The following is a 24,372-nucleotide window of genomic DNA, read 5'->3' as shown; positions in this document are numbered from 1 at the left end:
GATGAACTGAAGAAATGAATGATGCACTACCCAAGTGTGTATAAAGGATGATGTGGGAGAACCTAAGCTTTCTGTGTCTTTCCCATAAAGTCATCGTGACAATAAACACGGCAGGTGTTCAATAAATGCTTATGGTATGAATAATAACTACCAGGAATTATGTTAGCAATCAAGGAGCCCTGTGCCAAGTGCCTTTACCTGCATTATCTCATTTATCTTCACAACAGATACGATTAACAGCCCCCCCTTGAGGGGAGAATACAGAGCAGAGGGCCGAGCAGATACATTTGTCAAGGACACACAGCTCGGAGCAGAAGTGTGAGCCACAGATGCCTCTCAGTTCTCACTCCAGAGACTGGAGCAGGTTTTTTTCTGAAGCTCTGTTTTAGCCTCTGTTACGGGGAATGAATAATAAACTACCACAGAGCACTCCGCACCAGTAAAGTGCCAGGGCTCCAGGGCAGCAACAGTGTCAGGGGGTGGGGATGTCATCATCTGGGAAATTACTCACGCGGCTCCCCTGCCAAAAGAGGATAAGGGTGCTCACTGGGGACTGAGAAAGGAAGAGCCATGATTCAGAATGAAAACCAAGCCCCCAGAGGGCCAGTTGGAAACCTGTACTGATGGTTCCCTTGCAAAGTTTTTGGACTGGGAGTTTTGCTTCTGTTCTAAAAGAACAGAATTGGATCTGAAAGCTAAAGGGTTGAGGGAAGTGTGTTTGTCCACAGTTTGGCACTGATTAGATTTTTCTAACATCCTTTTAGAAAATGCTCTTAACTAAAATCTTTTATAACCAAATATCCTGCTGGTTATTATGGTAAGAAAAAAATGTGCATTCACAGCAGACATGCCAACTTAGCCCCAGACCTGCAGTGGGGAGGCCGTTATCACAGCCATTTGCATTTCACTCAAAGGGACTGGTTCCAGGTTACTAAAGTATTTAACAAGGTTCATAAAACTGAGATTCATTTGCTAAGGCCATAGGACTGGGATGTTCCACCAACCCATTCCAACAAGACAGTGATTGCTACCTTGAGCGAGAGCACAGTGCTGGCTAAGTTGGTTCTCTGGATTTCCGGCACGTTGGTGGTCAGCATTTCATCTCTGTAGGCACGTTCCGTGTAGAGCCGGTAACACTTCCCTGGGCCTGTTCTCCCAGCTCTGCCAGCTCGTTGCTTTGCCTGAGCCTAGAGGGGTGGGCATATAAAAGTAACATATCTGTTAAACATTGCTTAACAGCTTTACCCAGGAAATCAGTTAAAAGGGATACACTAAGCAACTGGCAAATCCGAAATGGGGTTTATTTCACTTCCTTTAGGACCATTTCCAAGACTACCAATGCTCTTACCATCCTCTCTCCAACACTCAGCATTCAGGAAAGTTTGCTCAAGTGAGGCAAATACAAGCAAGGTGAATGGAAGAAATATTGTAAAGATCACAGAAATATACCTTCAAAATAGTGTGGCACAACATAAAAAAGAAAGCATAAAACAAGATGGCAAAACACCATCCCCACAGTTATGACCAAAAATGTAAGTGAACTAAATTAATGTAATGTTAATCATACCAGTGCTGACTCCAGCCATTTTAAAAATCAGGTTTGAAAGACTCAATGACAAAAGGAAATGTTCACTCACACAGGTGAAAAAGCAAGTTATAAAACAATATGATACTAATTTTGTAAAAACAATCTTTATGCATATATATAAACTACCAGAAGGAAAAAACTAGAGAAAAATACCCTAAAATGTTAACTCTGATGGTAGGCTTGCAGATGAAATCTATTTTCTTTCTTTTTTAATTTTTTTTTAGGTGAGGAAGATTGGCCCCAAGCTAACATCTGTTGCCAATCTTCCTCGTTTTTGGCTGGAGGGAGATTAGCCCTGAGCTAACATCTGTGCTAATCTTCCTCCATTTTATATGTGGGATGCCGCCACAGCATGGCTTGACTAGTGGTGTGTAGATCCGCACACAGGATCCGAACCTGCGAACCCCAGGCCGCTGAAGCAGAGCAGACAAACTTAACCACTATGCCACCAGGCTGGCCCCTCAAATTTTATTTTCTTTACTTGATCAAATATCCAATATTGAACATATATTATGTTAATAATTAGGAAAATTAAATATTTAAACAAAAAATATATGAAACTGCATACTTACTAGTATTGCAACCATGAAAGAAACAAATGTGAAAAAAGATGGGCAAGAAAAACATCAAAATGATGACAGTGGTGGTAGCAGGATTACGGGTAATTTAAATTTTTTCTCCTATTTCCCCAAAATAATGTAATATTACTTCTGTTATTAGGACAGAAGGGTGCTGATTTTTGAAATTAAAAAAATATATAGTTTAGGGCTGACTCTGTGGCCGAGTGGTTCAAGTTCCACGTGCTCTGCTTCAGTAGCCTGGGTTCACAGGTTTGGATCCCATGCACGGACCTACTCCACTCATCGGCTCCAAACCAAAGGATGACTCGAGTACGAAAGGTCACTAACCACACGAAGGCAGGCAGCAAGCACATATGGTAGCAGACTCCACAGCAATCTAGAAGTTTCTGTCCAAATCAGGGAGGGAAAGCACAACTCATTTCTTAATCACTGTGAGTTGCACACATCACCCCGAGAAGTGGTACAGAGCACACACGCTGGAGCCAGACTGCCTAGGTTCAAATCCTGGCTCCACCAGCTGTGTAACCTTAGGCAAGTAGCTTAAACCCTCTGGGCCTCAGTCTCATCTGTGAAATGAGGCTAATAATAGTATCTACCACAAAGGATCGATGCAAGAATGTAATGAGTTCGTGCATGTGAAAGTACCTAGGACAGTGCCTGGCACTTAGTAGGCACCCTGCCAGTGTTAGCTATTATTACTTAAGTTTCAAAATGAAAATAGCCTTATGGTTTTTAAAGATTATGAAATAATACATGCCTCTTGTAAGATACTAAGACAATAAATGAAAGTATAAAGAAAAAGTGCACTTCATCCATCAGCACAGTAACCAACAGCACCACCAAGAAATCACCTCAGCCGACATTTCGACTACATGCTCTCAGTCTCAGACACACACACTGCACAAGTGCACACCATCTACTTTTTTTTTTTTTTTTTTTTTTTTTTTAAAGATTTTATTTATTCAGTTTGTATGTCATAGGTTCACATCCTTCCAGTTGCTGTACGTGGGACTCGGCCTCGCGCTGGACAGAGAAGTGGCGCCTCGCGGCGCACCCGGGATCCGAACCCGGGTCGCCAGCATCAGAGCGCGCACACTTAACCGCCAAGCCACAGAGCCGGCCCCACACCATCTACTTTTAAACAAAAATTGGATTATATTATTCACGCTATTTTGCAGTTCACTTTTTTCAAGTAATATATCACAGGTATACGCTTATGTCATTAAATATAGATATACACCACCATGTTAATGCCACATAACATTCTGTGGCATGGATATACTATATTTTATTAAACTATTTCCCTTTTGGAGCTTATTTAGAATTTTTATAGGTTTCCTCTAATATAAACAATGCTTCAGTGAACATCCTTTTCCATTACCTTTGGATACATGTCCACTCATTTCTAACTTTCACATATATTTCTAGAAGTGGAACTGTTAGGTTAAAGAAATGAACTGTTAAATTTTGGATACATTGTGGCCAAACTGTCCTCAAAAAGGATGATCAGGTTATTCACTTTTTAATATAATTTAGGCAGGAAATTATTCCACAATTATCTTATAAATTATTACTAGATATCTGTGGCCAAATACAGTATTTTAAAAAATAGTTCTTACCACTTGAATTAGATAATCCAGGGTGCTAAAATTCAAACTTTTTTTTAAATTTTAAGTTTTATGAGGCTTTTTAATGTGAAACACTAAAGATTAAGAACAAACAACACAAAATCTCCCTTATCGCATGAAAGCACCAAGTATCTTGAAACTCCACCTTTGAAAACAATAAAGTTCAAAATACAAGACCAGGGCCGGCCCTGTGGCTTGGTGGTTAAGTGCGCGCGCTGCGATGCTGGTGGCCCGGGTTCGGATCCCGGGTGCGCATCGAGGCACCACTTCTCCGTTCATCCTGAGGCCGAGTCCCGCATGCAGCAACTAGAAGGATGTGCAGCTACGACATACAACTATCCACTGGGGCTTTGGGGGGAAGAAATAAAATAAATAAAATCTTTAAAAAAAACAAAATACAAGACCACAGAAAACTTCAGAAAGCCCTAACCAGGATTTTCAGCAAAGCTGTTGGTAGAACCGCCACACCTGAGAAATTGGAGTCACCACGAGCTGGTCGATCCCTGTCTTGGAATTGTAAACTTTCTGTTTCACGAATCCAGGGTCCACCACATAGTAAATGCCATCAATAGTCAGCGACGTCTCGGCAATGTTGGTGGCAATCACGACCTGCAGGGGAGAAGGACACAGCTGGATAATAATACTATCCCGCCCGGGGTGCACAGGCTCAGCCCTAAGGTGTGAAATGGGACTTCTGAACTCAGACAACTTCCCAAAGGAGTGTGCCGTTCTCTCCCTCTCTAGGGAGTTAGATAGCATTAATCTCAGCCTCAAATGGGGAGAAGGGGAAGCACCTTCATCTTAAAGGTTAGGTTGGGGAGGGGGTGGTACCTGAAAGGAGAAGTGGAATAAGAAAAAGCTAAGGCCAAGCAAAGCCAATTTCATTTGGTGCAAATAGCTATACATCTCATTCTCTAGATCCAATGTTGATTACTACAATTTTAATTTTCTAGCACGCTGGGAAAGCAGAGATTTCCTGGCATCACATGTGCCAGTGCAAAATGAGATTTTTCTTCCCTCACGGGGACATCTGGACTACAAAATGGGCTGTTTGTGTATGTGGAACAAGAGGGAGATTTTTTTTTTTCTGATCATATAATGAACCACGAGGCGGCAGAGGAATTTTCATGGTTTGTGTGTACACAGTAGTATATGTGATCTAGAAGATTATTGGTCTCAGCTTGGCACTGCCACTGTTCTTCCACCCAGAGGTTCAGCTATTAAATACAACTGCTTGGAAAAATCATTGCTAGGAGGCACCAGAACATCTCACATCATGCCAGCACCTTACTGGCCCTGAAAGGCTTCTACCTGCCACAGAGCTGCAGAAGCCCTGCTTAGACAGAAGTCCAACCATCAGGAACAGAACAGAAGAGGAATCACCATCTTTTCCCCAACACCTGCTTCTCCTCCATGTTTCCCTCCTCAGCACCATCTTCTACCCAACTGCCCAAGCCAGGAACCTGGGAGTCATTCCTGACTTCTCCCCTCCACCTCCTGACAGCCGCTATGTCCTGTTCATTCTAACTCTTTAATGTTATTCAAATTCATCTGTCTTCCATCCTAAGTATACACTCTAGAGAAATAAAAACATACGTCCACACAAAAACTTGTAAATAAGCGTCCATAGCAGCATTATTCATAACAGCTAAAATGTGGAAACAACTCAAACGTCCATCAATAAACATCCATTGGATAAACAATGTGGTACATCCACATTTTGGATACAGAATGATATTCTACAACAGAATATTATTCAGCAATAAAAAGAAATGACGTATTTATACATGCTACAACATGGATGAACCTTAAAAACATGCTAAGTGAAAGAAGCTAGTCACCAAAGACCACATATTATATGATTCCATTTATGTGAAATGTCCAGATTAGGCAAATCCATAGAGACAGAAAGTAGATTAGTGGTTTCCAGGGGCTGAATAGAGGGGTGAATGGGGGGGAGGTAGTGACTGCTAAATGGTACAGTTTTTGGGGGGCTGATGAAATTGTTCTAAAATTAATTGTGGTGATTAATGGATTAATCACCATTAACAATGATAATTAATGGCCACACAATTCTGTGAATATACTAAAAACCACTGAATTATATGCTTTAAAAGGGTGAATTGTATGGTACGTGAATTTTATCTCAATAAAGCTGTTATTTTGAAAAATTCACCTGTCTCCTTTTCCACTGTCTCATACACACACTCACGCACTCAGTTCCAGCTACTGGAACTGCAAGGCTCCCTGAACTGGCCACACTCTCCCGCCTCCAGGCCATCACAGGCTGTCCTGTCTACTCAGAAGGCGAGTCCTCCTGCCCTTCTTGCCTAGATGAACTTCCACGTGTTCTTCAGGACTAGCTTAGATCCTTGCTTTCTCTAACAATACTGGGCTGGGTGCTCCTCCTCTGGGTATCCAGAGCACCAGCAGGACTTTCACACTCTATGTTCAAGGCCTGTGTACTGGTGGATGCCCCACAGCAGATGGACGCCTGTCCTCAGAATGCAGCCCTGGCATCTACCCCAAAGCCTAGTAGATGCTCAAAATATATTTGTCAAATGAGAGAAAGGAGAGGAAGAAGAGCAGAGGTCACATACAAGACCCTCATTCCTTAAAATGGTTGGACTACTCTCTAAAACATAATAAACAAGACGTGCATACATCTTAAGCAAACCCCATGAGAGCCAGCTGCATTCACCACGTGGTTTCAGAGCACGGGGGAGTTTCATTTCTGCCCAGTGTTACCTTTCTGCTGCCAGGTGGAGCTGGGTCAAAGATTCGGGTCTGCATCTCACTGGGAAGAGCAGAGTACACTGGGAGGATAATCAACTCTGGAACATCAGGTCCCAGGGATTTCATTCTTTCATACAGGATCTCACAGGCAGTATCGATCTCTTCCTGACCAGTAAGGAAGACCAGGATATCACCTGAGAAGAGAACAGGAGCATTAACTTGCTTTCTGTGTGTGTATTCTATACAAAGGCCACGGTGACATTACAGAACTCCAAATGATGGAACACACACTCAAATTCCGATCTCTAATAAATCAAGAGGCTTTCATCTATGCATGTTTATTGTTTTTTTTTTTTTAATTTTTTTGTTTTATTTATTTTTAATTTGTGTCTATGCTTAAAAGAGGCATTTAAACCCTCCACATCATTATTTATATTTTCACCACGATTTCAAACATGCAAACTTGAGACTTAGAGAGACCAATATTTAAATAGCATTTTTAAAAGATGAGGGACCAGCCCGGTGGCACAGTGGTTAAGTTCGCGTGCTCCGCTTCCGAGGCCCGGGGTTCACAGGTTCGAATCCCGGGCACAGACCTACACACCACTTGTCAAGTCATGCTGTGGCAGGTGTCCCACATATAAAGTAGAGGAAGATGGGCATAGATATTAGCCCAGGGCCAATCTCCCTCAGCAAAAACAGGAGGATTGGCAACAGATGTTAGCTCAGGGTTAATCTTCCTCACCAAAAAATAAAAAATAAAAATATGAGCAAAAAAGAACTCACATTAGGACTTCTGGCCTAAGAGGAAAAAATACTCTTTTCCCCCACCTGGTGGTTCTGTTAAATGGATCTGCATGACAGTGATCAAGCTGGCATCCAGATAGTCTGTCTCAGGCTCCTTTGTGTACAATATTTCCACTGGGTATGTTCGACCTGGGATGGTGAAGATGGGAGCTTCATAGAAGTATTGAGAAAACTTCACTGCATCCAAGGTGGCTGAGGTGACAATCAGCTTCATGTCCTGCCGTTTCTGAACCGTCTAAAGGGAAAGGTGATGGGCTTACTAAAAAGGACTACCCACAAAGGAACAGGTACTCAAAGCCAATTCCCAGAATTCAGTTCCCAACAGGTAAAATAGTCACCAAAGAGCACCTAGTTACCTTTTTCAACAATCCAAAGAGCACGTCAGTGTGAATTGTTCTCTCGTGTGCCTCATCCAACATGATGATCGCATACTGAGTGAGGTCGGGGTCAATCAGGCACTCTCGGAGCAACATACCATCTGTCATGTACTTGATGACTGTTTCGGGGCTGGTGCAGTCCTCAAATCGAATGGTGTAGCCCACCTAAAGCAGAATAGAAGCTGAAAATCTTAGACACAAACCTCTCCTTTTTGCCATCACCAGGCAAGATTTCTGCCCAGTGAGACTACTACTACTACTCATAACCTTTTTTTTTTTTTCCCTTTTTCTCCCCAAAGCCCCAGTAGATAGTTGTATGTCATAGTTGCACATCCTTCTAGTTGCTGTATGTGGGATTCGGCCTCAGCATGGCTGGAGAAGCGGTGCGTCGGTGCACGCCCAGGATCCGAACCTGGGCCGCCAGTAGTGGAGAGCGCACACTTAACCGCTAAGCCACGGGGCCGGCCCCTCATCATTTTAATACATAAGAATTGGACCAAAATGTACAGTAATTTCTTCACAGTAAAATCTGCCTTGGACTTGATCCTGAACAGATCAATGATGACAATGAGAACCCTCTCTCCCTCAAGAGAAACCTGAAAAAAGGTAGTATTATTTCTATTTTATAGATAGAGATCTGGGCCTTTACACTTTCTTCAGGCATTTCCAGAACAGCTTCACTACCCACTTACCTCCTGGCCTAAACAACAACCAAATTCCTCTGACACTCTTTTGGCCACCGACATGGCTGCCACTCTTCTCGGCTGGGTACATCCAATCTTGCCCCTGGAAGTGTAGCCCGCCTCCGCCAGGTACTGAGTGATCTGCGTTGTCTTCCCAGATCCTGTCTCTCCAATAACAATCAGGATTTGATTGTCATGAACAGCCTGAAAGCAAGAGAATATAAATACGGTCATTAAAGTTTACCGCATATCACTCTAGAGTAAGATAATTAATGTTTACGTTCTAACACTAAAGGAGAAAAAGGGGACAGAACAGTATATATATGTTAAGATTACAAATCAGCGTTTAAATTATTTTTAATCATGCATAGAAAAAAATATTAATGGTGATTTTCTATGGGTGATGCTCTTTCTTATTTTAACTGCATGTGTAACTTAAAAACTTCAAATTTTATGGGTATTCTTTTTTTAACTGACTCATTTCTTTTCTTTTCTTTTGTGAGGAAGATTAGCCCTGAGCTAACATCCGATGCCAATCCTCCTCGTTTTTGCTGAGGAAGATTGGCCCTGGGCTAACATCCATGCCCATCTTCCTCTACTTTATATGGGACGCCACCACAGCATGGCTTGACGAGCGGTGCATCGGTGTGCACCCAGGATCCGAAGCTGCAAACCCCAGGCCGCCGAAGCGGAGCAGGCGCACTTAACCATTATGCCACCCGGCCGGCCCCCAGACTCATTTATTTTTTTATTGGTTTTGTTAAATTCCTAAAAACATAAAGATGATGCTAAAAGCATAAACTATCACCCAGGTATCCCTGACTTTATATATACATATATATATATTTTTTAAGTATTACATGCACGTAATACTTAAGAATTCAACAGTAAATAAAAAAGGCACATAAAATGTTCTTTTCTACTGCCACTCCCAAATCTCCAGTACCTTATCCCCAAAAGCCATCTTATTTCTACACTGTTTATAACACCAAAGGATTAGAATCAACCTACATGTCTATTAGTACAGGACTAGTTAGATAAGCCAGAGCACATCCACATAACAAAGCACTAAAAAAAAACTAAGGAACAATTTCTGAGCTTTATCACTAAGGGGAAAAAGCAAGATGCAGAACAGTGTATATAATATGCCGCCATCTAGAAACACATACAGTACATATAAAACATATAATATGTCTGTGTGTATACATATAAATTTGTACTTGCTTGTATACATTTTTTTTTTTTTTTTAAAGATTTTATTTATTTATTTTTCCCCCAACGCCCCAGTAGATAGTTGTGTGTCATAGCTGCACATCCTTCTAGTTGCTGTATGTGGGACGCGGCCTCAGCATGGCCAGAGAAGCAGCGCGTCGGTGCGAGCCCGGGATCCGAACCCGGGCCGCCAGCAGCAGAGCGCGCGCACTTAACCGCTAAGCCACGGGGCCGGCCCCTTGCTTGTATACATATAAGATATTACTGAAAGGAATTGCTGGAAACTAGTAAACTCGGTTCCCTAGGGAAGGTTTGGTGATCTTAAAATCAGATCTCCAGAAAAGGGAAATAAGTACCTGAAGCAAAGTCTTGCTTATAGGGGATCACTGGCCAAGCATCCCTATTTTTCTTATTGACCGGAGCTGCTGGTCCATGCAACACCATACTCTGCCCACTTGGAACTGCTCTAGAGTCCCCCAGTTCAAACAGATTTATTTCCGCATAGGAAAAAAAAAATGTGTAAACTAATATATATATATTAGAAGCGGAGTATGTGCACTTAACCGCTTGCGCCACCGGGCCGGCCCCTATATTTTTAAAAAGTACTTGGAAATGTTCTGTTTTTTTCCTATCCCCTTGGAAAAGCCATTTCAACTGTGCACATACCTGTCCAGCTAATTTCAATTAAAACATGTCATCTTTCTTTTAGAAAACATCCCCACTCCCTCACCAATACATCATAAAGGGACTTCTGACCTGGACCAGCTGCTCCTTCAGTTTGTAGATGGGCAGACTCTCTCTCTGCTCAATGATTGACATCTGTGTCTTTTTTCCATAAGAAGCTTTATTGCCCCCAAAGGCATGTTTCTTCCACTCAGGAATGTCATTGGGCATCATCCCAATACCCCTCATATTGGCAGCAATCTGCCTGCCTTCCGCTGCAAAGGAAAACAGGTGACTTAGTATTATCCTCAAGCTACCTCACTGCCCCCTCCCCCACATTGAACAAATCACATTTCTCCAGTACATTTCTCCTCTCCACTACCTCCCTGTTCAAGCCACCATCCTCTCTCCTCTGAACTACTATAAAAGCCTCCTAATTCATCTCATGTGTCTACTCTTGCCCCATCCAATCCATTCTGCAGGGCACCCTCAATAATCCTTTGGAAATGCAACTCTGATCATGCCACTCCCCTGCTTAGAATTTTGCAACATTTCCCAGTGAACTTCAGAATTGAGCCCCAATTCCTAATGTGATCTAGAAAGTAAAGTCTTGGCCTGCCACTCCTCATCCCCCACCACTCGCCCATCACTCTCTGTATTCCAGCCACACAGCTCTTCTTTCCCACCTCATAGCCCCAGTACAGGCTATTCCTCAGCCTGGAACACACTCCCCTACCCCCACCATCCCCTTTGATAGACTAAGCCTTATTTATCCTTGGGGTCTCAATTTTCCCAGGGAAGTAACCCACCATAGCCCACTACATGACCTGTACCTCTTCATAAGGCACTGGTCATGATTTAACTAATTAGTTATTTAGTACTTATTTGATTAATGTCATCTTCCCCACTATACTGTAAGCCTCACAAGAGCAGGGATCGTGTCTATTTTCCTCACAGCTGTATCCCGTTGCCTAATACATATTAATAAGTATTTGTTTCAACTGTATCCAGTAGTTAGTTAATATTTACTGCATAAAGAAGTATATGAAAAGGGAAGTTTCAAAGCTGTATTATCTTTAGAATAAAAATTTTTAAGTTATTCAGAAGAAAAAGTCAGCCAGTCTAATGATTTGACCAGGGTTACTAAAACATTTTTGGTTTTAAACATTTGTTTCAAAAACAAAAGAAACAAAAAACATGCTTTAACTGCAGGGAAAAACCAAATCACCAAAGCCTAGACTGAAGGCTGTATGTTTTAGCCAAGGCTAAATGTATGTGCTGGCAGTGTCCCCTCCCTTTGTACTCAAAGGCTCAGAATTTTTTTGAAAAGTCCACACCCCCCTCCCAGGGTCCTACCATCAGGCAGAGGATCAACCCAGTGTTTGTTGAGTCCCATGGGAATAGAATCCATCTCGGCTTCCCGCTGGGCCTGCTTGAGTTCCCGTCTTTCTTTGGCCAAAGCACTCTGCATCATTGCTGCTTGGGAGAGGGAGCCATCAGGGTTCTAGGGCAACAAAGTACAAAGCAACATCAGAATGGGATCTCAGCAAGCACTAAATGTCCGGGAAATAAAATGTAGATGTTAAGCCACAAATCTAAAAAATGAGACCCACCTGGAAAAAAGTTGTTATGAACGTACAGATTACATGAAAAAAGTGGATAAATTGTAGCATATTCGAGAATGTGAATGAGGACAATGACAAATCACTGAAGGAACTGGGGACGTCTGGTTTGAAGATGAGAACCCCAAGAGAGATATGCCATATAAGAAAGGGATGAGAATTCTTCTTTTTTTTTTTTTTTTTTATAATTTTATTTATTTATTTTACTTTTTCCCCCAAAGCCCCAGTAGATAGTTGTGTGTCATAGGTGCACATCCTTCTAGTTGCTGTATGTGGGACGCGGCCTCAGCATGGCCGGAGAAGCAGTGCGTCGGTGCGCACCCGGGATCCGAACCCGGGTCGCCAGCAGTAGAGCGCATGCACTTAACCACTAAGCCACGGGGCCGGCCCGAGAATTCGTCTGTATGGTCCCAAGAACTAAAATTAAGACCAATGTGGATATCTCAGTAAGACAGATTTTAACTCTGCCTAAAGAACTAAAGATCAGATCCATCTGAAGAGGGAACAGGTCTCCTTAAGGGCTGGTGAATTCCCTGTCACCAATAATGTCAAGCAGACGTGAGAACACCACATGGGAGGAACACTGCAGAAGGATACATGGGTGTATTACAAGCATTGTATGGGTGGCTGAGCTGGGAGACCTTTAAGATATACTTTTCCAAGTCTAAAATTTTATCTTAACAGTTCTATGAATTCTCCTCCTCACAGCTCTGCCTTCCACAACACCCAGTGCTATAGTTTCCTACTGGGGGCCAGCCCAAGATCAAGTGAACCTCTCAAAACTGCCTTTGAGGGCCTGCCTGGTGGCACAAGCGGTTAAGTGCGCGCGCTTCAGCAGCCCGGGGTTCGCAGGTTCAAATCCCTGGTGTGCACTGACGCACCTCACGTCATGTCATGCTGTGGTAACATCCCATATAAAGTAGAGGAAGATGGGCACGCATGTTAGCTCAGGGCCAGTCTTCCTCGGCAAAAAAAAAAAAAAAAAAAAAGGAGGATAGGCATCGGATGTTAGCTCAGGGCTGATCCTCCTCAAAAAAAAAAAATTACAAAAAAAAAATTGCCTTTGAATTTGGAAGGTAATGATTCAAGCCCTAAGGCCGAGGCAAAGGCAGTGATGGTAGATCCAGCCCTCATATTTATCTCTGTTTCCTCCCAAAACACACTAAAATGAGAGCCAAAGAATTAAAAAGGCAAAAGCAACAAAGCCAAGTCAACCTCCCATTAAAACAAAAATATTCTAGACCCTGACCAACAGTCAACACTACCTCCGTGGCCTGAGGTACTTACACGGCTCTAACAACGTGCTCTGAAAATGGAATTGTTACTTTAAGAAGTTCCCTGTCACGTGCAGGTTAGAGTCCCAGCATTTCTCACCTTAACGATTTTAATAGGGCTCATGTCCATGCTTTGCTTGGTGTGTCCTCTCAGGAATGGAGGCTCTTCCTCAACCAGTTCGATCTCAAGGTCCTCATCTACAAGTGCCCCCCAAAAGAAGAATTTAGCCAAAAACAAAAGAGAAAAATGACCAATCATTTTCACCAAAACTATTAATTTCCACAGGCACCAGCAATCTTTATCAAAGAGAGCTCCCGAGGTGAAAAGCACACAACGCAAGTGAAATTCTACAGCAGGTGACTGCTTCCCCCGCGCCCCCCCGCCATTCCTAGGGCATCTGTGCTCCAGCCCAAGAACTGATCGGTGCTACCTTCAAAAGAAGTTAAGCCTGTGGAAAAAGTGCTGTCTGACATTCTAAATGGTACTAAGGCATTCGCCAACTAATTTCATTATGGAATAACTCTTAACCCACAATAGATTGGCCAAAAACAATTAAGGTGGCAAAGACGTGGAGCAATAGGAACTCACACTTACGGTAGAAGCGTACAAAAGTCGCACAAAAACTTTAGAAAACAATTTGGACTGTCTGGTAAAGTTGAATATGCACATTTCCAACTACCCAGTAATTCTCCAACATATTTAGGAAAAAGAAAAGATCTTGCACATGTGTATTAAGAGACAAATATAAGAATTTCATAACAGTATTATTCATAAAGGTAAACAAAAAACTAGAAGTAGCCCATATGCCCATAAAAAGTAAAATGGATAATTTATGGTAAACTTATATACAGAAATACTCTACAGTAGTGAAAATGAATGAAATACAACTATAAAACCCAACATAGGGCCGGCCCCGTGGTTTAGCGGTTAAGCGCACGCGCTCCGCTGCTGGCGACGCGGGTTCGGATCCCGGGCGCGCACCGACGCACCGCTTCTCTGGCCACACTGAGGCCGCATCCCACGTACAGCAACTAGAAGGATGTGCAACTATGACATACAACTATCTACTGGGGCTTTGGGGGGAAAAAAAAAAGGAGGAGGATTGGCAATAGATGTTAGCTCAGAGCCAGTCTTCCTCAGCAAAAAGAGGAGGATTAGCACGGATGTTAGCTCAGGGCTGATCTTCCTCACACACACAAAAAAACCCAACATAGATAACTATCAAAAGAATGATGGTGAATAAAAAACAAAAAGAATTAAGTTCAAAAACAGACTAAACATCATGATGTTTTGGGATAGATATATAGATGGTAAAACGCTACAGAAAAGCAAGGAAATGATTAACACAAAATTTAGGACGGTGGTTATCCAGGGGAGGAAGGAGGAAGAGCTCTTCAGAGGGGGCATGTAAGGGCTTCAAAGGTGCTGGTAAACTTCTACTTAAGCTAGGAAATAGGTAGGTATGTTAATGTAGGTGTTCATTTATTATTGTTATATAAATTATATATGTTCCAATATAGGATTTATTTTATAATTTTTAAAAATTGTTGGGTGCAGTTAAAAGTTGTTTCCAGGGCAACTCAGAGGTAATCTAGGTGGATCCAGGGTTTTCAGAACACTTACTAAGAACATGGGATCAAATTTACTCCCCAAAATACAATGATAACTTTCTATATCCTGAAAACGTATTATAAACAACACGTATAACAACATATAAATGTTTGTCAGAAAAATGAATGTTTTTGCTTTCATCATGGAGGGACCCCCGTTCTTTGAGATGAGTGGTGAGACCCAGGGAACAAATGAGCTAAACCACCGGGTTAAACTATAAATCAACACCCCTATCCGATGGCTCTCAACATGCCAACTGTCTTCCCAATCCATTATCCTGCTCAATCCAAGTGGCTAGTTACCTTCTTCATCATCTACTTTAGGGAGAATGCCGGTCTCTTCATCAAAGTCTGGAAACTCTTCTTTGGAAAGGACATTGGCAGCAATCATCTAGCCAAAGGACAAAAGGCAGCATTTGTAACCAGCCAGGATTAAAACTTTCCTTTTGTAGGAGAGTTAATAGAGAGGTTTCATATAGGAAACCAAGGTTTTTTCCTCCTGACCCAGGACTGCAGGCCTCAAACATCATATATCCCATGCCTAGGAGGCACAACAACATGTGCCAACAACATGGCCCAAGGGTCTCATTCCCAGGAAGATTTATCTGCTTCTTCCCTTGTTTCCATAGCATTCCGTACATTCCTTATCATGTAATATGTAAATCTTCACAACTATTTGTCTCAATCTATCTCCTCCACTGGACTTTTGAGTTCCTCAAGGGTAGGAATTCTGTAGCCCTAGCATCTACACAGTGCCTGACACATCATGGTTGTTTACCTTGAATGATGAAAAGAACAAACATTTACATAGCACTTACCTCATGCAAGGACCAATCTAAGAGCCTCACTTCTATTAACTCATTTAACCCCCACGATGCTGCCACTGGCCCTGCTTTACAGATGAGGGCACTGAGGCACAAAGAGCTAGAGTAACTTGGCTCAGGATCACACAGCTGGTAAGTGGCCAGAAGTCACCCCAGGCTGTCATGCTCCAGAGCCCGCACTTCTAAGGACTATGCTACATGTTGAATGACTATGTGGCCACAAAAGCAAATGGCCCCAACCTGTTTGATCTCCCACTTCTCTGGGTCAGAGATGCGGGTGAGGCGCTTGCGCTCCAGTGAGTCATCCTCTACTTCAGGGGCACTGACGAGGGAGAGGTGAGTGGGTCTGTCAGGATTCCTCATTGAGGTCTCCTCATTGGTCTCCCCAACAAGATTTCGTCGTCGATTTGGGTTTAGATCTTCTCCAGTCTCTTGATCCACATCCTAAGGCACAAAAACAAGGGAGCCAGCTCACGTGCCATCCTCTTATGTTCCCTTGGCCATCAGATGTGGAAACACGCTGGATATCTCACCTACCTTCATGCTCAGGCTGGTCTTGGTCCCAGTGAAAGACAGCACCTTGACCTTGACCCTCTGGCCTTTGCTCACCACATCAGCTACATTGGCCACGCGGCCTTCCCGCCGGAGCTCAGAGATGTGCACCAGCCCTTCCCACCGCTTCCTGAGGGAGAGGCAGACACATCTGCAGCATGCCTAAAATACTTTATCCCCAACAGATTTCTACCCTTGTTGGAACTGAACAAAAGGATATGATCTTACACAAAAGAGGAAAGTACCAAAAGGCAGTACCAAACAATAAAACAGTGTCACCACCCTCCCAAAGAAAATGGATGGGGGAGGGAGGACACTACACATTCTCATCTGTTTCAACCAGCAAAGGGCAACCAGCAAAAGGTTGAGATCTCCTGAAGGCAAAGGAAGGAATAAATGGCTTTATGACATTTCAAATAAAAAGTCAATTTATAGCAACCTGACATGACTGATTTGATTAAAGTGTCGTTAATCATTAACTTTTTAGAATGTGAAAATCCCCAGTGATAAAAGAAATTCTGCGCATCACTGGTGTGAAAGAAGAGCACCAGCCATTACCTCAGTCCCTCCAGCTGCACAAAGCACCCAAACTGCATGATGCTGGTAACTTTGCCGTTGTAAATGTCCCCGATGGCAGGCTCTTCTGGGGGAGGGCGGTCCACGTGCTTGTCCCGCCATCTGTCCAGATTCCTCTCCCCATACTTGTCTCGGTCCTTCCGGTCTTTGAGGGGACTCTGACTTCTGCTCCTGGACCGATACCTAGACTTCCCTTTATTCCTCTCCCGGGTCCTGGAATGTGATCGAGAGCGGGACCGGTGTCTCCGCTTGTGGTCTCTACTGCGGTCACGGTCTCGCTCTCGCTCTCGATCGCGGTCTCGCTCTCGCTCTCGGCTCCGGCTCCGCTTCTTTTTCTTTGTCTTGTCCCTAACAAATCAACAAACACCTGTCTGAAAAAAAAAACCAGCCCAATTTCACCTTTGCACCCCCAAGCACCCAGCACATGGCAGGTGCCTACCGAGTCTTGAACTAAATTAGAGTTTCAACAACTAAGACATCCATGCAGCCCAATAAACGATGAGGCCACCAACATATTCAGCCTCTTTCAACCCAGATTTCTATCTTCTGAACATCTCAGCATTTGCTGCATAAAAACTCTCCGCAGGAAGCAATGAAAATGGATCCAACAATATACTACATGGCCAGTCTAGATTCCGTCAACTTGCCCAAAATTTTGCTTGGCTGGCCCACAAAATTCAACTATCATGGTATCCTAAGCTTACGAAGGATAGGACACTAAGGACTAACCGGTGCTCAACGTCTCGTTGCTTCTCCTGGCCCGCTGCACTGGGCATCAAGGCCTCCAGCTCTTTGAGGACATCCACAGCGACCTTCACGTCATCCTCGTCCAGCATGGTCTGCAGGGGCAGAGCCCAGCAAAGTTAAGAGAAGAGGGGAAAACAAATCAAAAAATCTGTACTTCAGGTGCATCTACAAATCTGACAGCCCCTCATCACTGACCACTTACGTGAAGGAAGCAGAGGGGGTGGAGATTTCCAACACAATTTGAGATAGAGAAGGAATGAGTGAAGGAATGAGTAAAAGCACGCAATGATTATACACAGAAAATAGATGTTAAAATTTTTAAAACGCAACTCTCCCTCTGCACTCCCTTCCCCCTTCACCTGCTTTATTTTTTTCTGTAGTTCTGATTGCTATCAGCTACATTATACACTTACTTATTTGTTTACTGCCTGTCTCCTCCCTACTAGAGGGGTTTCCATGTTTATTTCCTGCCCCCACCCCAACTAGGATATAATCTCCAAGAGGGCAGACACTCCAGTCTGTTTTGCTCACTGTGGTATCCCTGGTACTTACAGCAGTGCTGGGCACATAGTAGGTACTCTATAAATACTTAACTAAAATAAAATTAAAAAATCAAAACACTTCCAAAATTAGACCTTCTAACATGTAACAGAGCAAAAAATCTAATTTCACACATTAGGCATCTGTTCCAGAACCTTAAGTTATTTCATACCTATCTCATATCCCTAATCACTGCTTCCCATAATTCTGAATCTCAATTCCCTTTAACATTGAACATCGTTCTCTGAACCTCTTAACACTATTCCATACACAGTATACACTCAGAGAGTGATCAAACACTTTCACTTTGAAAAATATGTTACAACGAAGGCGAACTTAAAATTAATAACTACTGAGACAAACACGCAGGGGTGTGGGAACATGCAGTTATAGCAGACATTCTCAAAATGGCATCAGTACCCGAACGGAAGGGTTGTCTGGTTGGCAAAGGACGGGGAAGAGTTCCTTCAGCTTTTCTTTTTCAGTTTTGGGTTTAACAACTGGATCTTGTTTCATTAAAGAGCATGAAGGGGTAAAAAAAAAAAAAGACACATTTAATATTCTTAATGGTTAACAAAAGAACGTCAATATTAGATTTGCATCAAAACCCTCAACAAACTATCTGGGTATGTGGCAGAGGGGTGCATCAATATTCATTTGGTTGGTTACATCTTATAATTTTAACTTCGTTTTAAGTCAAAATTTTACTAGAACATTTACTTGTTCAGCAGCTGTGGTAAGGGAGATAAACGCAATTTACAGGATGCTCACAATCTAAACCATTCTGGAGGCTGAGCTCATCTAAGCCATCTGCTCACCTTTGCTAGTAGAAGGCTTTGCTGGAGGCCGCATGGTTTGTATGAGACGCAGCAAGTTACTAATAAGAGAATCCTTTGAAAAGAAACAGAACAAAAATTGTCAGTCCCTGGATCAGTGCTTAAAAACACTAAGAAAAGGGATGTCCCTTAGAGAAGGGTGGTCATGCACCTGAACTTAGCTAACTGGAACAAATGAAGCACAGAATGTCAACCTGACATGGCATAAACCTAGTAAAGTGGCTTCAGAGAAAGCTGATATTTAGGACTCTTTGGGGGAAAAAGTAATTTAGTTCCTTTCAACCATTTTATTTTCATAGTTTAGAACTACCTCCAAAACCTAGACTCTTGTTTTTGACTTCCTGATTCACAGAACAAGAATGTAAACACCCATTAAGACTGAATGATGGAAATCCTGTCCCATTTTCATAGAGAGGTGTCACAGGAAATCCGGCTACATCACCACTGCTTAGTAGCATGAAAATATTACTCACTTAATGGTTTATTTGATTGGTATATACACATTACCTCCTTTCTCTAGCAAAATCCTATATTAAATCTTTTTAAAATTTAAATTCGATAGTAACATTAAAATAAAACAGGGGTCTCCAGATATACACACCGTGAATTCTGCACCATTTTTGACCAGAGAAGCCTTAAAAGTATCAAAGGTGGTATTTTTCTCAGCAAGACTGATCACAAATTCAGCTGCAAATGAGAAAAGAGATTAAAACAAGAAGAATGAAGACTTGAGCAAGAAATCAGTTTCAAGTATGTTAAAAACAAACCAATTAGGCTATCCAACAGTCATAAAAACCAAAGACCACCATCCAGGAAGGGTAAAGAAAGACAATTTAGACTACTCAGATTATCCATGTGTGTTATAGTTAATTTTTATAAATGAAAAGAAGATATTACTACAAAATGGCTCACCAGGCCCTTGAGCGCATTTAAGGGAGGAAGACCTCCATATCCTAGATCATTGTACTCTCTTCTCGTGAAACTACTTGCTGTCACACTGCTATATAGATTCTAGCAGGAACAATGTCCAAAATCATGAGCATACACACACACTCTCTCTCTCACACACACACACACACACACACACACAGACGTGTACAGTAGATGCTCTCTACAGTTTCTGGAAGGACAGACCCAATCTATATATGAGGACCAGGCAGCTGCTGGATGGTACAATCTCACTTGCCTCCCAAATTTTTCTCTACAAATCTGCCTAGTTCTTGAAATTTCTAATAGTAGAGCTATTTATTAATTAAGAGACTTTCAGGAAAGAAGTGCATTTTATGATAGGCTGAGATAATAAGCCTCACACTATGAGTCCCACAAGAATATATATTTTTTTCCAGTCTTTTTTTTGTGTGTGTGTGAGGGAGACCAGCCCTGAGCTAACATCTATTGCCAAACCTCCTCCTTTTTTTTTTTCCCCTTTTCTCCCCAAAGTCCCAGTAGATAGCTGTATGTCATAGATGCACTTCCTTCTAGTTGCTGTATGTGGGATGCCTGGAAGCACCTCTATCCTTCACATATACCTTGCTCTATGCATCTCTTTCATCTGGCTGTTCCTGAGTTATATCTTTTTATAATAAACCAGTAATCTAGTAAGTAGATCTCCGATCTATGCTGGTGGGTCAGAAGCACAGGTGACAACTTGGACTTGTGATCGGCACCTGAAGTTGGGGGCGGGGCAGTCTTGTGGGCCTGAGCCCTTAACCTGTGGGATCTGATGCTCTTCCCAAGTAGATAGTGTCAGAACTGAGTTCAAGTGTAGGACACCCAGCTGGTGTCCAGAATTGCTTGGTAGTATTGGGAAAAACACACATCGTAACTGGTGTCAGAACTGGAAACAGAAAAAGCATATTTGTGGTTTATTTGCAAATTAAATGGGGTGTTTAGTGATATACAAGGCATAAAATTATGAAGCTTATACCTCACTTTATTTTTGTATGTAATAAGGCTAACATCAAAACAATTTAACACTGAAAGGTCTCAATAATTTTTTTTTTCTTTCTTTTTTTTTGTTTTTGTGAGGAAGATCAGCCCTGAGCTAACATCCGTGCTAATCCTCCTCTTTTTGCTGAGGAAGACCGCCACTGAGCTAACATCTATTGCCAATCCTCCTCCTTTTTTTCCCCCAAAGCCCCAGTAGATAGCCGTATGTCATAGTCGCACATCCTTCTAGTTGCTGTATGTGGGACACCGCCTCAGCATGGCCAGAGAAGCGGTGCGTTGGTGCGCGCCCGGGATCCGAAGCCCGGCCGCCAGTAGCGGAGCACACGCACTTAACTGCTAAGCCACGCACTTAACTGCTAAGCCACGGGGCCGCCCTCAATAATTTTTTTTTCCTCTAAAAGGGGCCAAGGCATTAGTAGTTAAAACAAAAAGAGAAAGAAATGTAAGTTCCCTGACAGCAGGAATCTATCATGTTCTCTACCATATTCCTAATCCCCTGGTTCGATAAATATTTGCTGAATGAAGGAACATATTACCCAGATAAAGAGCAAACTGACAAGAGTGTCACCTCATTATCATCTACAAGAGGAGACTGAGGAAAGATGATACAGACAGGTACATCTTGACCAGGAGGCAAGAGAAAAAAGAACTAAAATATACTGGCTGCAGGGCGTTTTCCTAGGTGCTACACTGTCACCCCGTGAAGTGTCATTATCATCCCCAATTTACAGAGCAGAAAAACAGCTGCAGAGAAACTAAGCATCTTACCCAAGGTCACACACCTAACATCCCTGACCCCTCTTGTCACATGCCCCTTCCCTTCCATCTCTTCAATTGATGACTTCACTTCTTCATTTGGAAAACAGAACAGTCAAATGGAACTCTCTCTCATCTTCCTACCACCAATCCCTAAACTCATTTGCATCTACAACCACATTCTCTGTCCTTTCTGTTAAAATGGATGAAGCATCCCTGTACCTATCAAAGGCAATCCCTCCACTCACGCCCTTGATCCCATCCATCTATTCACCTACATAAGGACTCTTGCCTGCCTGTGGCCTTAGCTCTAGGACTCTAGCCTTTTCCAATTCCTCAGTTTGGATTCTCCACGTGTACAGTTTGTCCCAAAATGTCTAATAACTGGTGTTTGAGAGACAGTATAGCATGAACGGTTATGAGCACAGCTAAAGATACAGACTTCAAAAGACTTGGATTCCGGACCAGGTTCAAATTTGATATGTGATCTTGAGGGGGGTTACTTAATTATTCAGAGCCTTGTTTTCTCAATCTAGAAACAAATAATACTATCTTACATGGCGGTGTGAAGACCAAATGAGATAATGAACGTAAAGCACTGAGCATATCTGGCATGCAGTGAGAAGCCAATAAATGCCTGCCATTATTATCACATCACCCTGTGGCTGCTGCTGTCGTTGTTAACGCTGTTGAAGTATCTGGCACGGAAAATAAAAAGAAAGCAGCGATGGCCGCTCCGGGATTCACTGACAGCTCTGAGAAATGGTTTCTAACAGCTCGGCCGGGTGGGCTCTCAAGCAGAGGTCACGGCCGCAGGTTCCCTGGGCCCAAGTCTCTGACAAAAAGAGGAAGAGACTCACACGGGGACACACACTCAGCCCACCAACCCCATTTCTCCTTCCGCTTCTCTCGCCCCAAACCCAGAGGCCGCAGGCACCTCCCCGGGCTCACCCAGATCCTTGTCGTTGATCCCCAAGTGATTGTCCAGCTCTGTGCACACCTTCGACACTAAAGACAGATACTCGAGTTTGGCAAGCTCTTCCGCGGGGCCTAGCTCCATCCCGTTTACAGCTCCGACCCCAGCCACAGCCACCGCCATGGCTACGGCTTCCCTCCGCCTCCCCACTGCCGGCCTTAAGAGCTACTCCGGCCTAGCTCCAGCTTTCACTTCCGGGTCGGCGCGCATCCTTTTTGTTTACGGTAAATTGAAACCTCCAGGAACGACTCATGACGTAACCGGATGAGCATAGCGATCGGACAGGAAGTGCTTAGGGAAGGGACGGCCCAGTAGGTTACTCCGCTCTACGCAGGCGCCCTCTACAGGCCAGCGAGCCTCTTGGACCGCTCTCAGGCCCGGAAATGTTCGCTCTCCGCGCGCTCCCACCGTACGTCGGCAGAGGGCGACCGTGGCCTGCGCAAGGATCCGACCGTGGCCTGCGCAAGGATCCACCCGCGCCCGCGCTTTAGCAGCCTTGAGAAAGACAGAATTCAGATCTAAAAAAAGGCGAAACTCGCTTTACAGCGGATCCCTATATATCCGGGGCTTTGCCTCTTCGTGGCTCATGACGATCTCAAGCGACTCTGTAACAAACCAGCAAGCGATGGAGTCTAGTTGTGTTATTAACTCATTTTACAGATGAGGAAACTGACAGGTCCACTATCTAGCTGAGTGACCTTGAGCAAATTAATCCCTGGGGCCTTAGTTTTCTCATCTGTAAACTGGGATAAAGTTGTTCTAACTGAGTTTAGGTGATGAATAAATGAGATAACCGTGCAAGGGGCTTGACACATAGTAAACGCACTACAAATGGCAGTTAACTATAATCCCACAGCAGAAACAATAGTCACTGTAAAGTCCGTCTGTCAAGCACAGATCCCTTCAGTCCGAGGCCCCTGAGAGCCACGTGGTTCCTCTCTTGTGAAAACTATTTTTCAACCCCGATTTTCTCTATGACAATACCCTAAGTCCTCCCAGAACTTGTTTCCCCAAATATCAGCTGTGCTATGAACCCAAGGTCATAAGCTCAAGTCTCCCAACTTTTACTCCAGATCCCCTTTTTCTTTGTGGCAACCCTATGGTGAGGTGAGGATACACACCACACTGCTCTGTGTGATGAATAAGGAAACCGAGGCACCCCACAATGAGTGGCCCTCTAATTAATCAAAAGGGAGGAAATCAGACTCTTTGCTTTTGGCTTCAGGCTACATTACACTGCTGCACCTTTGGACTCTGTTCCTCCAACATTTCACTATGGACCAAAGAATGGCAGACGGAGAAAACCCCACAGCAATAGTTCTCACTGCCTCCAAGAGCTCCATGTTTCCAGGTTCCTAAGGAATCAGTACTGTACCCTCTGAGTTCTTCTCACTTTTCCCCATGAATGGACTGAAAAATCCTCTACTTGATTCAGTGTGCTCAGCTTGCCAGCTTGGAATTAGGATAGCAGGGATTTATTCCATTTGATTTCCTTTCTTTGTGCTTCTTTGCCTTTAAAAAATGTATATTTATATTCTGCTATTCTCCAATACGTAACTGGAAGCGGGAAAAAACATGGAGTCTGTTTTGTTTTAAAAGCTCTACGGGAAAAAGGGCTATAGAACCATAATGTGTAGTAGTACCAGCAGTAAACACTGTAAGAATATTTTTAATTATTTGAGAATTATTGAACATACATCTCAATAGTAAATATTAACAGCAAAACAATAATTTTTATTTATATGTGCCATTAACTGCATGTTTTCAGAAGCGAAAGTTTTTTATGTGATACACATATTTCCTGTAACACCAAGGAATTTTTTTGAAGCCAAA

At 43.0% G+C, this 24,372-nt stretch overlaps 1 protein-coding gene across 1 annotated transcript in view; it reads right to left on the bottom strand.

The window, feature by feature from the left end:
* DHX8 (DEAH-box helicase 8) overlaps positions 1-22,718 on the bottom strand; it is a 30,571-nt gene extending 7,853 nt beyond the window's left edge. Inside the window, exons 1-18 of the mRNA XM_004432527.3 lie at positions 22,515-22,718; positions 19,459-19,544; positions 18,840-18,912; positions 18,442-18,527; positions 17,464-17,573; positions 16,717-17,082; positions 16,144-16,288; positions 15,847-16,050; positions 15,086-15,173; positions 13,272-13,369; positions 11,632-11,779; positions 10,369-10,550; positions 8,410-8,604; positions 7,697-7,882; positions 7,365-7,575; positions 6,546-6,727; positions 4,266-4,406; positions 1,032-1,187 (exon numbers count right to left, since the gene is read on the bottom strand). Of these exons, the coding sequence (XP_004432584.2) occupies positions 1,032-1,187; positions 4,266-4,406; positions 6,546-6,727; positions 7,365-7,575; positions 7,697-7,882; positions 8,410-8,604; positions 10,369-10,550; positions 11,632-11,779; positions 13,272-13,369; positions 15,086-15,173; positions 15,847-16,050; positions 16,144-16,288; positions 16,717-17,082; positions 17,464-17,573; positions 18,442-18,527; positions 18,840-18,912; positions 19,459-19,544; positions 22,515-22,662 (2,805 nt within the window). The 5' untranslated portion in view covers positions 22,663-22,718. The remainder of the gene's footprint in view (positions 1-1,031; positions 1,188-4,265; positions 4,407-6,545; positions 6,728-7,364; positions 7,576-7,696; positions 7,883-8,409; positions 8,605-10,368; positions 10,551-11,631; positions 11,780-13,271; positions 13,370-15,085; positions 15,174-15,846; positions 16,051-16,143; positions 16,289-16,716; positions 17,083-17,463; positions 17,574-18,441; positions 18,528-18,839; positions 18,913-19,458; positions 19,545-22,514) is intronic.
* Positions 22,719-24,372: the final 1,654 nt, after the last annotated feature.

Source organism: Ceratotherium simum, chromosome 16, assembly GCF_057802395.1.
Source record: "Ceratotherium simum simum isolate JZ-2026a chromosome 16, ASM5780239v1, whole genome shotgun sequence".
Taxonomy (NCBI): domain Eukaryota; kingdom Metazoa; phylum Chordata; class Mammalia; order Perissodactyla; family Rhinocerotidae; genus Ceratotherium; species Ceratotherium simum.
The sequence above is the reverse complement of the archived record's forward strand: the minus strand, read 5'-3'. Positions and strand labels throughout refer to the sequence as shown.